This window comes from Rattus norvegicus, chromosome 8 (assembly GCF_036323735.1).
Source record: "Rattus norvegicus strain BN/NHsdMcwi chromosome 8, GRCr8, whole genome shotgun sequence".
NCBI lineage: Eukaryota > Metazoa > Chordata > Mammalia > Rodentia > Muridae > Rattus > Rattus norvegicus.
The window spans coordinates 33,454,530-33,471,297 of record NC_086026.1 but is presented as its reverse complement, the minus strand read 5'-3'; the positions used below and the strand labels follow the sequence as shown (position 1 = coordinate 33,471,297).

The 16,768-nt window shown below is 40.9% G+C and overlaps 1 protein-coding gene across 1 annotated transcript in view; it reads left to right on the top strand.

Moving 5' to 3' along the window:
* Nucleotides 1-16,384, top strand: part of Glb1l3 (galactosidase, beta 1-like 3) — a 41,728-nt gene extending 25,344 nt beyond the window's left edge. The window contains exons 10-20 of the mRNA NM_001024358.1: nt 1,294-1,378; nt 3,486-3,623; nt 4,127-4,207; nt 4,908-5,014; nt 5,881-6,021; nt 6,331-6,402; nt 6,947-7,025; nt 7,469-7,556; nt 7,832-7,943; nt 15,791-15,907; nt 16,034-16,384. Of these exons, the coding sequence (NP_001019529.2) occupies nt 1,294-1,378; nt 3,486-3,623; nt 4,127-4,207; nt 4,908-5,014; nt 5,881-6,021; nt 6,331-6,402; nt 6,947-7,025; nt 7,469-7,556; nt 7,832-7,943; nt 15,791-15,907; nt 16,034-16,105 (1,092 nt within the window). The 3' untranslated portion in view covers nt 16,106-16,384. The remainder of the gene's footprint in view (nt 1-1,293; nt 1,379-3,485; nt 3,624-4,126; nt 4,208-4,907; nt 5,015-5,880; nt 6,022-6,330; nt 6,403-6,946; nt 7,026-7,468; nt 7,557-7,831; nt 7,944-15,790; nt 15,908-16,033) is intronic.
* The last annotated feature ends 384 nt before the right edge of the window (nt 16,385-16,768 follow it).

The following is a 16,768-nucleotide window of genomic DNA, read 5'->3' as shown; positions in this document are numbered from 1 at the left end:
TTAGTTTTTATGAAGGAAAGCATATGGGACACCCCCACTTAATTATCTTCTTGAAATCCTTTTTCCCTCAATTTTGAAAATTAGATTAATATTTGCCCTTAGGTTTTCTGAGAAATAGCTCTTGTTCCCTGCATCTCTGGATTGAATTTGCTTTTATTTACCTGCATAGTTTTTTTTCCTGGTTAAAACTTATACATTATTTGTGTTGTTTTCTCTTCACATAAATCATTATCAGCATCAATGTTTCTATATTTACATCATACTAATTTTGGTATATTATATTTACATTGAATCCAAAGCATTCAAAAATGTCTCTTGAAACTTTACTTAAAATATGTTGTTAAAATTCTGAATCTTCAGGGATTTTACAGTCATTCCTAATTTTTCATTTTACATTTATTTTGTGTGTGTGTGTGTGTGTGTGTGTGTGTGAAAGAGAGAGGGGGAGAGAGAGAGAGAGAGAGAGAGAGAGAGAGAGAGAGAGAGAGAGAGAGAATGAATTGGTCTGCACCAAAATTTTAACACATTTACCCCAAGCTGAAGAGGCTTGCTATTAAGATATTACTTTTTGGACAAGAGCCTTCATTGTTCAACTTACTTGAGAATGCTTCTGGAAGTGGTGTGAGTATAGTTGTTAACGTGAAAGTATATTTGGTCAAGGGTTTAGGTAAAATGAGATATATTTTAAAAGGAATGCCCACATTTTAGGTAAAAATAAGTTCTGGAGAGTTGGGAAATATAGGACTTTGATTTATTTCTGTACATTTTGTGATAACGAATCATTGGTGATCAAACCCATAGCACAGTGCAACGGTCAGGAACTACACACTTGCTAGTTCAAATCCCAGTTAAGCTGTGCTAAGTTGGATAGTAGCCTAAGTTTGTAGTAACCTATGTTTCTCCCTTTGTACAGTGAGAGTGGTAGTTTATCACTGAGGGTCTGTTAAATAGAACTACTTAAATAAAATGCTTTACTCCATGCTTCATAATAATAAAGGTCAATAATTACTAGTCATTTTGATGTATTAATAATTATTTTATTACCATAAAAGACATAATTCATAAATATACAAAAATTTAAAATCTTTACATAATAATTTATTAGCAAAAGTTATAAAGTAAGTACTCTTAGAAATAATAATTATATGAATATGAGAGAGTTTGTATCAAAAGAGGAAAATCTCTGAATTGGGCGAAAGGTGGAGAACCTTGCTGGCGTTCTCCCTCATGGGATCCTTTGTTCTGCTTTATTTTCCTTTGTTACACTGAATGTTTGACTTGCTTTGTTTATAGAATGATAAGCCTATTATGATTATGGAATACTGGACTGGCTGGTATGACTCGTGGGGGAGTAAACACACTGAGAAAAGTGCAAATGGTAAGTGAACCATTGGTTTTGACTCAGTCAGGAAGGCCCTATGTCATGAATCACATCCACATGGCCCTCTGCTTATTGACATTCCTGTGCAGACACGAATATCCATTGAACCTTTGCTAATTACAAGCACTGACCACGCCCATGTGCTCACATAGTATGATGCCTTCCCTATAGCAATCTTACAATGAAACAAAACAAGCAGATTGTTAGAAATTAAAACCTCACTCTACACTCAATATTTCTCAGACTGTGTGCTGCAAGGAGACAGGTACAGTCAGAGAACCAAGATAGGGAATAGTTTGACATTCCTACGAATGGTTCTGGAGCATTCACATGATATCATACTCATCCCTAGGAAAGATGACTCTATGGCATTGTCAACAAAAATGGTAGTGGTTGCTAGGAGCCCACAAGCAGTGAGAGATGAGAACTTGGATCCAGGGCTCTGAGAACAGGACTCTATTCCCAAGGCTTCAGCAATTGCTTTGCGGTTTGAGGCAGATTCCTTTTACTTCTGAGTCAAAATGTCTGTCTCCCCTCAAAATGGAGATAATTTACCTTAGATACTCGACAGTCGATGAATGGATAAAAGGAATGTGGTAAATATGCACAATGGAGTGTTATTCAGCCCTACAAGAAGGAAACCCTGCCATCTGTGGCAACAGGCTTGGAACTCAAGTTCTCTGTGCTAAGTGAAGTCATCCAGTTAAAGGATGACAAGTTTGATTTCTCCTGCATTTGTGGAAATTTAAGAACTATGTTGCTCTTGTAAAAGATCGGAGTGGAATGGTAGTTATTAGAGACTGAAAGGACGTAGGGAGAAAAGAAGAAGCCCATTCAGAATCTCTGAATTGCAGCTGGAAGGGAGACATTAGGCAGGGCATTCTGTAGCTTAGAGAGACAAATACTTGTTAAACTAATCCATGAGAAAGTCATAATAACTAAGAAAAGTGACCGTAGAGACCCAGGCTAAAATGATCAATGGTTAATGGTGCAGACACACTCCTTACCCAGGTTTGGTTATTGTGCTGTGTACACAGATACCAAATTACCATGGAGTCACCCATGAACGCATACAAAGACTACATCTCAGTAAAACACGATATAAATGTCCTTTCTTTGAAAGTGAAGAACAGGGACGTCCAGGATTGTTGAAAAGATTTAATGCTGCCCTGCAGAACAATGCCGGGCAATTTCCATTCACTTAGCAAAAGTCTGCTGCCACTATTTTGCAAAAAGTTCACTTGTCCTGAACTGGAAGAATTGCCTAAGTATTGGTGATGACTGAGAAACAGGAAGTATCTAGCTTTGGACTGCAAAACAGAAAAAAACACAAAGCAAGGAAAACCTGAGTACCGCCACCATTAAAGATCTTATAAGAAGGACACCAGAATCACCCCAAAACCTGGTCACCATCACCAGCCTTAATGCCACCAAGCCACAGATATGTGATCTCTTGTGTCTGGGGCACAATGTCTTGATTCCTAAGCATAGTTTTTCATCAGTTAATCATCTCATCACTCCTGTGGTGGTGTGGGAATTAAAGCCTTCATTTGATCGGTAGCAAAGCAGAAGCAGAGAGAGAAAATATTTACAAACAGTAAAGAGCACAGCCAAAGCCTAGGCCCATGCTGAACTGCCATCATCCAGTTTCCATGGCAACCAGGGTGAAGAAGGGTTCACTGTTAAATGTGCTGGGGCAATGGACGTTTCTGTGCCCAAAGATTATAAATACTACAGGCACAGTACAGTAACACAGTGCTTTGAATTCAACACTTCTTGGAGACGTTGTCCTGGGAATGAGGGATTACTAGTGATTTGTAAATAATTTTAAAATTTAGATACTTCTAAGACAAGAGTTTTAGACTATCATTTAATACATGCAGTTTGGGGTCAATTTGTAGCAAAGCTATAGTGGGAAAAAATGAAATGAGAAGAAAAAAGCTTCAGGTTCTAGGACTTAGTTTTCAAGACTGGTTCTGGACAGTTCCACCTACTTCAGGGTGAAAAAGATGACAAGGCTGACTGTGCTGGACGGAGGTGGAAATGGTAGTTTTCACCTAAGATCTCCCTCTCCCTTTTGTTTTTATCCCTTCTGTTCCAACAGAAATTCGACGCACAATATATAGATTCTTCAGCTATGGACTCTCCTTCAACGTGTATATGTTCCACGGTGGAACCAACTTTGGTTTCATAAATGGAGGCTATCATGAAAATGGTCACACGAATGTTGTGACTAGCTATGGCAAGTGGTGATGGTGTGGTTAACTTCCCTGGGGTGGGTGGTCCTACAGCTTTGGGGAGGAGACTCCAGAATCATGCTCTTGTATCACGGGGTCCTAACAAGCAATCTGTTCTGAGAGCCGAGACTTTTCATCTTCTTTCCTTTATTCTTTAACATTTAGGCTGCACAGCCAGCTGTCACTCTAGCAGGCAGGCTAGAATGACATTAGATGCTCTACTTTACTCTTGTGCGCTGGCCCCAGTGCTCTCAGATCTAGCTCAGCAGGACCAGGACTCTAGGTTGAAGGGACAGGAGTGTCTGTGAGAAAGCGAAAGGGCAGGGTGAACTCCAGGTTTCCAGATAGGATTGGGGGAAGGTTTCCATCCATTACCCAGCCAGAGGTAGATGATGTGTCTTCCTTTTGTCTCATCTTTGGTGGATCTGGGTTTCCACATATCCCCGTGCTTGAAGCAGGGCCTGCTGTGGAGGACTGCATGTCCCAAACAGGAACCTCTGTCTTGCAGACTATGATGCTGTGCTTTCCGAGGCTGGTGATTACACAGAAAAGTATTTCAAGCTTCGGAAACTCTTTGCATCTGGATCAGGTACTTATCACCTTAGTAGAAGGATAGCATTCTCATGGGCTATCCATACTTTGTGGAGAAGAGAAAAAAGGAAATTTTGGGGGGGGGTTAGCATCTTATGAAGCTCTTGAGAGCAAGGATAATCTTACATCAACTTCCAGGTTTCCCACTTAAAAGACAGATGGGTTGATGCCCATTAGAAACCTTTAACCTTCTTTACTGAAATAAAAACTATGATATTGGTGTGCTATGTGATGATGAAAGGTAACCTCCTATTTGTAAAACTTTAGTATTGCATGGGACTCAATAACCACATATGCAGAAAGAAAATTTACTATCTTGACTTTAACTAAATGCATCCACTTCGCTGTCTAGTGAGGGCTATAACAGAGCTAAGAGCCAGCATGGCCAGATGTAACATGGAGCTCTCTACTGGTCTTCTTTCTCTGTTTCCACCAGGTACTCAAGCTATCAATGTGTTCACTAGGTATGTTGTCTACCAAGAATTAATGCTTCCTAGACATGTGTTTCTACCAGATCTGTGTGGATGCAAAAATGGCACCTATTATCTCTTTTGGAGAGGCACACCTATGTCCTAGGATAAAATTCTTTGTCTTCTGTCTCTGGATGCAAAGGTCACAGATAGTCGTGGGAATGCTTAGAGAGAGGAATGTTCATTTTAGACACTTTGCCCTGTGCTCCAATGCCATTCTTGTTGCAGCACGTCCTCTACCGCCATTGCCTCGTCTTATTCCCAAGGCTGTCTATCCCTCTGTGAATCTATCATTCTACCTGCCACTGTTTGATATCCTACCATACTTAAATAAGGTGAGCACTGCTTGGGTGCCAGCATTGTGGTAGAGGGTGAGACTGTGGAGAAGCAGGGGAGATTGATGTGTGTTCCCCGTGGAGAGGTAGGAGAGAAGGATGTGGATCCTAGAAGAAATATCTCATCAGGGAACCTTTTTTTTAATGGGGGAGTTTGAAAAGAACTTCTTGGCATTGTGTCTATAACTGGAATTATTGGTCAGGAACCACTGGTTGTTGCTTTGATGAAGATGGTAAAGAACTGGTAGTATTAGCAAAAAGAATGAGAAAGCAGGGTATCTGACAGAGTATCCTATCTTAGAGGATCCTACTTTCTGCTTAGATGGATTCACTTGCTGAATGCTATTATAAGACCCACAATGGAAAGTCGCTGACTGGGACCCATGAAAGTAATCATCTTCATTACCCACTAGTTAGGCTTTATTTTTAAATTATGCTTTTTATCTCCCTCTAAGTGAGAAACCTGTCCTAATTGTAGAGACCAAACTCTTGAGTTACATTGGCTTTACTTCTACTCTTGCTATTTTTGACAAGAAGCAGTGATAATAAATTGTCCACATAACTAAATGTTTGCTGAGTTCAAAATCCTCTCATCTTCGGTTATTTGCAACATGTTTTTTTGTTTTACTGATTAATTTTTATGACTACGCTGGTTGTGTGGTCTTCGCAATGCCGTATCACTCCAAATTTCTTGGACGGTGAATATATTACCATAGAAGCATTGTCATGGCATCCGTTTGTGATTATTTCATTCAAGGAATCTTTGAGGACCATTGTGTGGTCCAAAAAATAGTGACAAGAGTCTTTTAGAAGAATCATGGCTTCTCCTCATTTTGTCTTCTGTTCCTGCCCGGTCTCCATCGTAGCCTGTCATGTTAGAAACTCCAGTCACCATGGAGAATCTTCCAATAAACAATGGCAGTGGTCAGCCATTTGGATTGGTCCTTTATGAGACGTCCATCTGTTTTGGAGGCGGTCTCTCTGCTTCAGTCCACGATTCGGCACAGGTAGGCATCAGCATGGGTCTCTGGTGCTGTGTAGCCTACCTCCACTGTTGAGGAGAGTAGCTTCAGATTCACTTCACTATATGCTAATATTTGTTTTACCATTATGGTAGGATCCTAAGAAGCATAGAGTCAAATGAAATAGACTTTTATTGTTTGTTTTGCTGTAACTCCGTCTCCTGGGGAATCCTGTTTAACTCTAGTTGTCTGAGCACTGAAATTAGTACACGTCTTTCTCTTCCACCTTCTACCTTAACCTCTGTTCTTCAGCTAAGCCTATTGATCAATCTGACACTGGCTCTATTTTTGTAGGTGTTTTTGAATGACAAAAGCATAGGAATTCTGGATGAGAATAATGAGTTCCTGCATATTCCTAAAATCCAGGTAAGTAATCCCACAGTCCAGAAGATAAGGTTGATTGTCCTTTCATGAGTAGCCCAATTCTGGGCTTGACTACAACTTTCTCCCACTCTGTTATTTCTTCTCACATAGGATTTGTAGCAGGAAGTGTGTAGGGCCATAATCTTAAGGCACCTTCTAAGCTTTAGTAACCTAAGGACCTACAGAATGAATTATTCAGTGAGAGTAGAAGTTCTCTTTAGGTCTGATTCAACACCTGGCTCCTGTTTGGATTGCTGTTCAAAAGCAGAATGAAACATAATTTTTGCCCATCCTAACACAGTCGGCAAAAAAGAAAGGATAGATTAAGTATGGGATATGAGCCGTGTGTGTGTGTGTGTGTGTGTGTGTGTGTGTGTGTGTGTGTGTGTGTGTGAGAGAGAGAGAGAGAGAGAGAGAGAGAGAGAGAGAGAGAGAGAGAGGTGAATTGGGGAAACTGCTGGTCTCTTTACCCAGTTTCTTGGGATTTGGATAAAAAGAACATGTTCTTGAATATGAGCTCTTGATGACTAATTTGTCCCCTAAGCAGGGTTGTCAGCTTCTGAGGATCCTGGTTGAGAATCAAGGCCGAATCAATTTCTCATGGAGAATTCAAAGTGAGCAGAAAGGTAGGCTTTGGTCCTGAGAAACAACGCAACTTCTCTTCATTTACCTGAAGCTTATAGCTGTGGGTGTTTGGGGGTTAGGGGGACTGAAACGACCCCCTGAGAAGTGGGCTAATTCATTCCAAGAGCAGTGATGTTACTTTGTGCCCCCTCCTTTGTTCTGACTTTCCTTGTTATCAATGGCAGGAAAGCAGAAGAGTTACATTAGGTGCTAGCCCATCTTAGATCAGGACTCAGTCTTCCTTCAGGAAACACCCTATACTAACTGGGGAAAGCTTTTAGTCCTGTGAAAGCACACGAGAAAACTCAAATGACGATGGGCCAGTTTAGTATTTGCTTTCTTGGCTGTATTCGTTGAAAGGAAGCATATATAAGCTGTATTTCTCTGTCTCAAACTTTGGAGAATATCCAGCACTTGTTGCTAGACTCTTCTCTGCCTCCCACAGGATTAAATGAAGCAGTTACCATCAATGGTACTTTGCTGAGGAATTTCACCATCTATTCTCTGGACATGAAGATGAGCTTCTTCGAGAGGTATGCTCCTTCCTATTCACAATGCACACAGAGAATCTGAGAGGTTATGAGTTCTTCCTTTGCTCATGAAAAGCCCAAGATTCAGATACCTAAAGGGGTATGTCTGATTATCCAGTGTTTTACTTCAGCACTAGAATAGGTCTGATTGCCATGGGCAGTACTGCCAATTCACTATGTCTATGGAGTCCTGATCTCTGTGAGAGAAGGCTGTGTCAGCATTGGAAGGAGAGCAGGGAAAAGTTTTCCTCAGCCTCATCTTCTGATCATGTCTTCAGGCTCCGCTCTGCATCATGGAGAATTGCTCCAAAAACTTATAAAGGCCCTGCCTTCTACTGGGGAAGTTTGAACGTTGGCTCTTTTCCCACGGACACCTTCCTGCACCTACCAGTAAGCAAACTTCCTCCTCTCTGGTGTTCTAAATATGTATTTTCTTTTTAATAATATTTAGTTTATTTTAAAAAGCATTTGTATATATGTGTTTTTATATGCATACATGCGGATGTGTATGGGCTCTCCTGGAGGCCAGGAGAGGAAGTCAGATTCTCTGGAGTTGGAGTGAGCAGCAGCTGTGAGTTGCCTGACACAGGAACTGGTAACTGGTACTGGTCTTCTACAAGAGCAGCCTGTGTTCTTAACTACTCGCTGTGTCTCTAGCTCCACACATATCCTTGTAAAGGCTCTAGGAAGAATGGCAGAAAGCTCGAGAGCTAGAGTCATAGAGGACTACAAGGAAACAAGGACTCTGGATCCATCAGGGCAGGTGGACATGTGAACCAATCCCAGCATGATGAGGGGGCTTGGCCATGACCTCTAGCTGCGGAGCCTCTGGTAATTCTTAGCTGCTGAGAGTTGTTGACAATTCTACCATAATCCAGTGGAAGGAGATAACATCCATGGATAGTGGGGAAGCACAAACTGGCACCAATGTAGGTGAAAAACAAATCAGAGTTTAATGGAAGGGAGGCAGTGAAGGAGTTTGGGAAGGGAGGTTGAGTGTGGCCAAAATGTACACAAAATTCTCAGAGGGAATATATATAATATATATATATATATATATATATATATATGTGTGTGTGTGTGTGTGTGTGTATGTATATGTATGCATATGTATATGTATAAGTATGTATATGTATATAAATATAAATATGTAAAAAACTAAAGCAAATAAAACTTAAGCAAGGCTATGATATACAGGAAGGACGACATTTGCTTTCCTCTCCTCTTCCTTACTTCTAATAAACTGTATGATCTTTCTCAACCATCCTAATTTATCATTATTTATAAAGTATGTGAGAATGCAACTGAAAATCTCAAAAGGTTAAAACATCAACAGAACAAATGGCAGACTCTCTTCAAAATTTTACCACATTTCACTTTATACCTGTGTTTAGTCAAAACTACCTATTTCTATTTAAATGTACTTGAATATGCAACACGTAAAATTTCTTCTTGATTAGTTTTCTAAAGGCTTAAGCTTTGTCCTTTCGAAAAGTCAAATGGTAGCCCCATTGATAATTTATATTGTTTTCTAAAATCCGTGTGTCATGTTTTATTCACTTTCTGTTTTTTCTTTCCCACTGGCGTGAATTGTGGCAATGTGCCTAGCTCAGTCTTCTGGGAGCTGGGGATATAGGTGTGTGTAGTTGTGAGTTTAGCTATAACATGTTGGCTCCTGGTGGGTTACACCCATGCACCTGCCCCGGAGCTATCTCGATTTGCAATGATAGACACACACACACACACACACACACACACACACACACACACACACACACACGTATATGGTATGTACAACCTCCCACCAAACAAATGAATATCTTGTCTCTAGAACACTGGTTCTGTGCTCTCATTACTCTGGTATAATAAATCCAGGGGGCTATGCTTGCACAAGTACTCAATAAGTCTTGATACTTTGAATACAAATGGCTCCCATGACTTAATATAGTTGAATGCTTAAGAATTATGGAGTGGCACTATTTGAAAAGGAGTAGGAGGTGTGACATTGTTGAGGTTTCAAAAGCCCACACCAGGTCTAATCTCTGTCTCTGTCCCTCTGTCCCTCTGTCCCTCTGTCCCTCTGTCCCTCTGTCTCTCTGTCTCTGTCTCTCTCTGTCTCTCTGTGTCTCTCTGTGTCTCTGTCTCTGTCTCTGTCTCTGTCTCTCTCTCTCTCTCTCTCTCTCTCTCTCTCGATCAGGATGTCACTTTTAACTCTTTCTCCAGCACTGTCACAGCCGCCACCATGTTTCTTGCCTTGATAGTAGAATAGACTTCAAGAACTATAAGCAAGCTCCTAATAAAATGTTTTCACTTAGGAGTTGCTCTTCTGTCTCTTCACATCAATAGAGCAATGATTTAGACAAAGGTCTTGCCCACACTGGGTTAAGCTACTTGTCTTAGTTGCTGTTCTAGCGCTATGAAGAGATACCATGACCACAGCAACTATTATTTTAAAAAGTATTTAATTGGAGCTTGCTTATAGCTTCAGAGGTTTAGTTAATTATCATCATGATGGGGAGCATGGACACACACAGGCATGCATGTTGTTTGAAAATTAGTTGAGATAGTTCTCTTTCTGGATCCCCAGGCAGCAGGAAGAAAGACTCGATAAGTCTGTTGTAGCTACGGTTTTGAAACCTCAAAGCCAAACCCCCAGTGGTCTACTTCCTCTAATGAAACCACACCTCCAAGTCCTTTTCAAACAGTGCTACTCCCTGATGACTAGCATTCAAATATATGAGCCTACAGGGACAGTTCTTACTCAAACCACCACACTACTCTTAAATGGATCATGATTTCTAGGTTTTGAAATGTGTGTTCTTCTGGTTGATTGAGTGCAACCTTATCCCTGAATCAGAATATACTTTTAGGTCTGTATATTAACAAGGGTGGGCACTGCTTGCCCTAGATGGGTAGTGCGATTTATTGGCAATTCAGTTTCTGCAGGAGGATGTTGGAGCTAATACCTCCCAGGATGAATTTTTTCAATTTTAATTTTTATTTACATTTTAAATGTTATCCTCTTTCCCAGTTTCCCCTCCAGAAACCCACTATCACATCTCCCTCCTCTGATTCAATGAGGGTGCTCCCCCACCCACTCACTCCCTCCTACCTCACTGACCTGACATTCCCCTATACTGGGGCATCAAGTCTTCACAGGACCAAGGGCCTCTCCTCCCACTGATGCCTGACAAAGCCATCCTCTGCTACATATGTGGCTGGAGCCATAGGTTCATCCCTGTGTACTCTTGGGATGGTGGCTTAGTCACTGGAAGCTCTGGGGGGTCTGGTTGATTGATGCTGTTGTTCCTCTTAAGGGGCTGCAAACCCCTTCAGCTCCTTCAGTCCTTTCTCTAACTCCTCCAATGGGGACCCTGTTCTCAGTTCAATGGTTGGCTATGAGCATCTGCCTCTGTATTATTCAGGGTCAGGCAGAGCCTCTTAGGAGACAGCTATACCAGGCTCCTGTCAGCATGCACTTCTTGGCATCCACAGTATTGTCTGGGTTTGGTGGCTGCATATGGGATGGATCCCACAGGTCTCTGCTTCAAACTTTGTCTCCATATTTTCTCCTGTATTTTTGTTTGCCCTTCTAAGAAGGTCTGAAACATCCACACTTTGGTCTTCCTTCTTCTTGAGCTTCACATGGTCTATGAATTGTATCTTGGGTATCCCAAGCTTTTGGGCTAACATCCACTTATCAGTGACTGCATACCATGTGTGTTCTTTTGTGATGGGGTTACCTCACACAGGATGATATTTTCTAGTTCCATCCATTTGCCTAAGAATTTCATGTATTCATTGTTTTTAATATCTGGTAGTACTCCACCGTGTAGATGTACCACATTTTCTGTATCCATTGGTCTGTTGAAGGGCATCTGGGCTCTTTCAAGCTTCTGGCTATTATAAATAAGGCTGCTATGAACACAGTGGAGCATGTGTCCTGGTTATATATTGGAGCATCTTTTGGGTATATGCCCAGGAGTGGAATAGCTAGATCCTCAAGTAGTACTATTTGTCCAATTTTCTGAGGAACCTCAGGACTAATTTCCAGAGTGGTTGTACCAGCTTTCAATCCCACCAACAATGGAGGAGTGTTCCTCTTTGTCCACATCCTCGCCAGCATCTGTTGATACCTGAGTTTTTGATCTTAGCCATACTTGATGTGAGGTGGAATCTCAGAGTTATTTTGATTTGCACTTCACTGATGACTAAGGATATTGAACATTTAGGTGCTTCTTGGCCATTTGATATTCCTCAGTTGTGAATTCTTTGTTTAGCTCTGTACCCCATTTTTAATAGGGTTATTTGATTCTCCGGAGTCTAACTTCTTGGGTTCTTTGTATATATTGGATATTAGCCCTCTATCAGATGGAGGATTGGTAAAGATATTTTACCAATCTGTTGGTTACCTTTTTGGCCCAATGACAGTGTCCTTTGCCTTACAGTTTTATGAGGTTCCATTTATCTATTCTTGATCTTAGAGCATAAGTCACTGGTGTTCTGTTCAGGAAAATTTCCCCAGTGCCCATGCATTTGAGGCTTTTTACCACTTTCTTTTCAGTTAGTTTTAGTGTATCTGGTTTTATGTGAAGGGCTTTATCCATTTGGACTCGAGTTTTGTACAAGGTGATAAGAATGGATCGATTTGCATTCTGCTACACGCTGACCAATAGTTGAAACAGCATCATTTCTTGAAAATGCTGCCTTTTTCCCCCACTGGATGGTTTTACTTCCTTTGTCAAAGATCAAGTGACCATAGGCATGTGGGTTTATTTCTGCGTCTTCGATTCTATTCTATTGATCTACTTGCCTGTCTCTGTATCAATACCACACTTTTTTTTAAAAATCTCTATTGCTCTGTAATGCTGGAGGCTAGGTATGGTGATTCCCCCAGAAGTTCTTTTATTGTTGATTATAGTTTTCCCTACCCTGGGTTTTTTGTTATTTCAAATGAATTTGCAAATTGCTCTTTTTAACTCTGTAAAGAATTGACTTGGGATTTTAATGGGAATTGCATTGAATCTGTAGATTGCTTTAGGCAAATGGCCATTTTTACTATATTAATCATGCCAATCCATGAGCATAGGAGATCTTTCCATCTTCTGAGATCTTTTTTCCCCATCTTTATTAACTTGAATATTTCTTATTTACATTTTGATTGTTATTCCGCTTCCCAGTTTCCAGGCCAACATCCCCCTAACCCCTCCCGCTCCCCTTCTATATGGGTGTTCCCCTACCCATCCTCCCCCCATTACCACCCTCCTCCCAACAATCACGTTCACTGGGGGTTCAGTCTTAGCAGGACCAAGGGCTTCCCCTTCCACTGGTGCTCTTACTAGGCTATTCATTGCTACCTATGAGGTTGGAGCCCAGGGTCAATCCACGTATATAGTCTTTGGGTAGTGGCTTAGTCCCTGGAAGCTCTGGTTGCTTGGCATTGTTGTTCATATGGGGTCTCAAGCCCCTTCAAACTCTTCCAGTCCTTTCTCTGATTCCTTCAACGGGGGTCCCATTCTCAGTTCAGTGGTATGCTGCTGGCATTCGCCTATGTATTTGCTGTATTCTGGCTGTGTCTCTCAGGAGAGATCTACATCCGGCTCCTGTCGGTCTGCACTTCTTTGCTTCATCCATCTTGTCTAATTGGGTGGCTGTATATGTATGGGCCACATGTGGGGCAGGCTCTGAATGAGTATTCCTTCTGACTCTGTTCTAAACTCTCTATTCCCTCCCAAGGGTATTATTGTTCCCCTTTTAAAGAAGGAGTGAAGCATTCCCATTTTGGTCCTCCTTCTTGAGTTTCATGTGTTCTGTACATCTAGGGTAATTCAAGCATTTGGGCTAATAGCCACTTATCAATGAGTTCATACCATGTGTGTTTTTCTGTGATTGGGTTACCTCACTCAGGATGATATTTTCCAGTTCCAACTATTTGCCTATGAATTTCATAAAGTCATTGTTTTTGATAGCTGAGTATTATTCCATTGTGTAGATGTACCACATTTTCTGTATCCATTCCTCTGTTGAAGGGCATCTGGGTTCTTTCCAGCTTCTGGCTATTATAAATAAGGCTGCTATGGACATAGTGGAACACGTGTCTTTGTTATATGCTGGGGCATCTTTTGGATATATGCCCAGGAGAGGTATAGCTCTGTCCTCAGGTAGTGGAATGTCTAATTTTCTGAGGAATCTCCAGACTGATTTCCAGAGTGGTTGTACTAGTTTGCAGTCCCATCAACAATGGAGGAGTGTTCCTCTTTCTCCACATCCTCGCCAGCATTTGCTGTCACCTGAGTTTTTGATCTTAGCCATTCTTACTGGTGTAAGGTGAAATCTCAGGGTTGTTTTGACTTGCATTTCCCTTATGACTAAAGATGTTGAACATTTCTTTAGGTGTTTCTCAGCCATTTGGCATTCCTCAGCTGTGAAATCTTTGTTTAGCTCTGAACTCCATTTTTTTTCTTTTTCTTTTCTTTTTTTTTTTTTCAGAGCTGGGGACCGAACCCAGGGCCTTGTGCTTGCTAGGCAAGCGCTCTACCACTGAGCTAAATCCCCAACCCTTGAACTCCATTTTTAAATAGGGTTATTTGTCTCCCTATGGTCTAACTTCTTGAGTTCTTGGTGTATTTTGGATATAAGCCCTCTATCAGTTGTAGGATTGGCAAAGATCTTTTCCCAATCTTAGGAGTGCCCACCTGACCAGGCGGTGAGGTCTCTTTCCCACGGGGTCTGGGAGCAGAGAGCGCCAGCACTGTTCTTAAGAGGCTACCACCTGTATCAACACCAGCAGCAGGCCTTAATCTTTGAAATACAATGTTTTAAAATTACTATATAATCATACGATTTCCTTCTCCCTTTTTTTCCCTCCATCTACTCCTATATATTCCCCCTGTTTTCTCTCAAATTCATGGTATTTTTCTTTTTTCTTTTTTTCTTTTTTTTTCCGGAGCTGGGGACTGAACCCAGGGCCTTGCGCTCGCTAGGCAAGCACTCTACCGCTGAGCTAAATCCCCAACCCCTGGTATTTTTCTTTAATTGTTGAATATATACACATATATTCATAGATACATAGATGTAACCTGCTTAGTCCATATAATGTTTTCTGCATGTATATAACATCAGGAAATGACAACTTAGTATTTTTACATGCATTTAAATGAAATAACTTATTTATATAGGGTAGGCCCTATTGGGAGCATTCATTAGTGGCCTGTTGGGTTTACCAAAGCTTTGATTATCTTGTTTATCCTTTTTTAAACAAACCAGTCTTTAGTTCTTTCAGCTGGTTTTATGAAGGCTTTCCAATGAATACAACATTGGAATCATATAGAACGTTGCTCCTCAGTGCACTGTCACTTACCTGCTAGCATATTAAGGCTCCTGTTGAATGAATTATTTCTATCTCACTCTTTTTAAGGGTATGGTCCCTTAGAGTCCAAGCTCCGAGAGTATACTACTTGATGAGCTTCCTTGACACCTTTATCTTTACCCTTTGTGAGGTCAGGAACTGCTCTTTTAGGTTTTCAGCGGCTCCCCTTGAGTAAAATGTCTCTCAGTAGAAAGATTTTCTAGGAAGTCTCATTATCTTTTTGTTTTCTTGTCCTAAATATTTTTCTGAAACTATTTGGTATAATTCCAGTTGATTAAAAGAGTTTCTGCTTAGCCTGGAGAGATGGCTCAGCAGTTAAAAGCACTGGCTGCTCTTTCAGAGGACCTGGGTTCAGTTCTTAGTGGCCATATAGTGGCTCACAACTGTTTATCCCCGGGACCAAATGATCTGATGCCTTCTTCTGGTCTCATCTAGAACCGGACATACAATGAGCACACATATACACTGAGGCAAAAACTCAGACCTGTACAAATAAAGTAAATAAACATAATATAATTTAAAAGGCCATGTAGCTTTGCCTTTTAGCTTTGCCTTTTGCCTGTGAGCAGCACTGTTCATCTATTTATCTTGTTCTTATTTTGGAAATGAAAACCTCTGCTTTAAAAGTGTAACATACTCATCATTTAGCAGGACCACAGTGCATCTCCAGGCAAGGGTTGGCTCCATTGTCTTCTTTCTTATTCTCAGACTGTGAGGAAGAAGTTCTAGATGTTTTGCCTTCTAAATTGTTTCCTACGTGGCATCACTGGGATCCTTAATCTTGCTCTTGCTCTCACTTCACAATGCTCTGGTTTCTATGTTCCCATCTCTCAACCCTCCTCTCTCCCTCTACCCCCATGCCTTTCAGAATTGGCATTATGGGTTTGTGTTCATCAACGGACGAAATCTTGGAAGATATTGGGACATTGGGCCTCAGAAAACACTGTACCTTCCTGGTCCCTGGCTTCATCCAGAAGACAACGATGTGAGTTACCCAACCCTGCCTCAAGGTGTCATAAACCCTTAGATGGAGCTTTGTCCTCCAATTCCGCTTTCTTCACCCTGTACAGCTAGATTGACGATTCTCACTCCCAGTTTTCTTTCTTCCCAGGTCATCGTGTTTGAGAAGATAGAGAAGGGATTTTACATCCAGACGAGAAAGAAACCCCAGTTGCAAAATTAATTCTACAAAACAGATTCTGAATTGTCAGAGGGTTCTGATGGTTCTTTTGAATGTTGATCACTGCTAAGAATATTGCAAATAGTGCTGCTGACAGAAAAACATGAAAATAACCAAAATACCCAGAGAAATTGGGTATTTCCATTTAATTACTAATTTTAGGCTATAAACTTCAAAATCTTTAGTAGACAAATTTATCTAGTTAAATGCTTAATTCTTAGTAGGTTCTTATTCTCTGTCAAGATATGCCTTTAGAAAGAAAATAAAAACAAATTTAACTTCTGCTTTCTCATGCTCAGTTGTGAGAAAAAGAATTGTCTGTAATGCAGGGGAAAGTAAGCATGCTGGCCTTTCTTTATAAAAGATAGTATTGAAATAGTGACTTGTAAATGCATGGTCTTGTGTGTGTGTGTGTGTGTGTGTGTGTGTGTGTGTGTGTGTGTGCTAGAGGAGGAGGCAACACATAGGTCAACCATCAACATCTTTAGGCATTTCCCTGTCCTGTTTATCTTCAAGGTGATCTCTCAGGTGACATCCAATCAAAGATCAAATAGAAGTTTGGTTTGGTTCAGATACATGCAATAGCAAAGCCTGACACTGAGCCCTTTAGAGCTTATTCCTTGTTGGTTTTCTGGGTATAGTGAAGCCTCTTACTTATAGTGGACA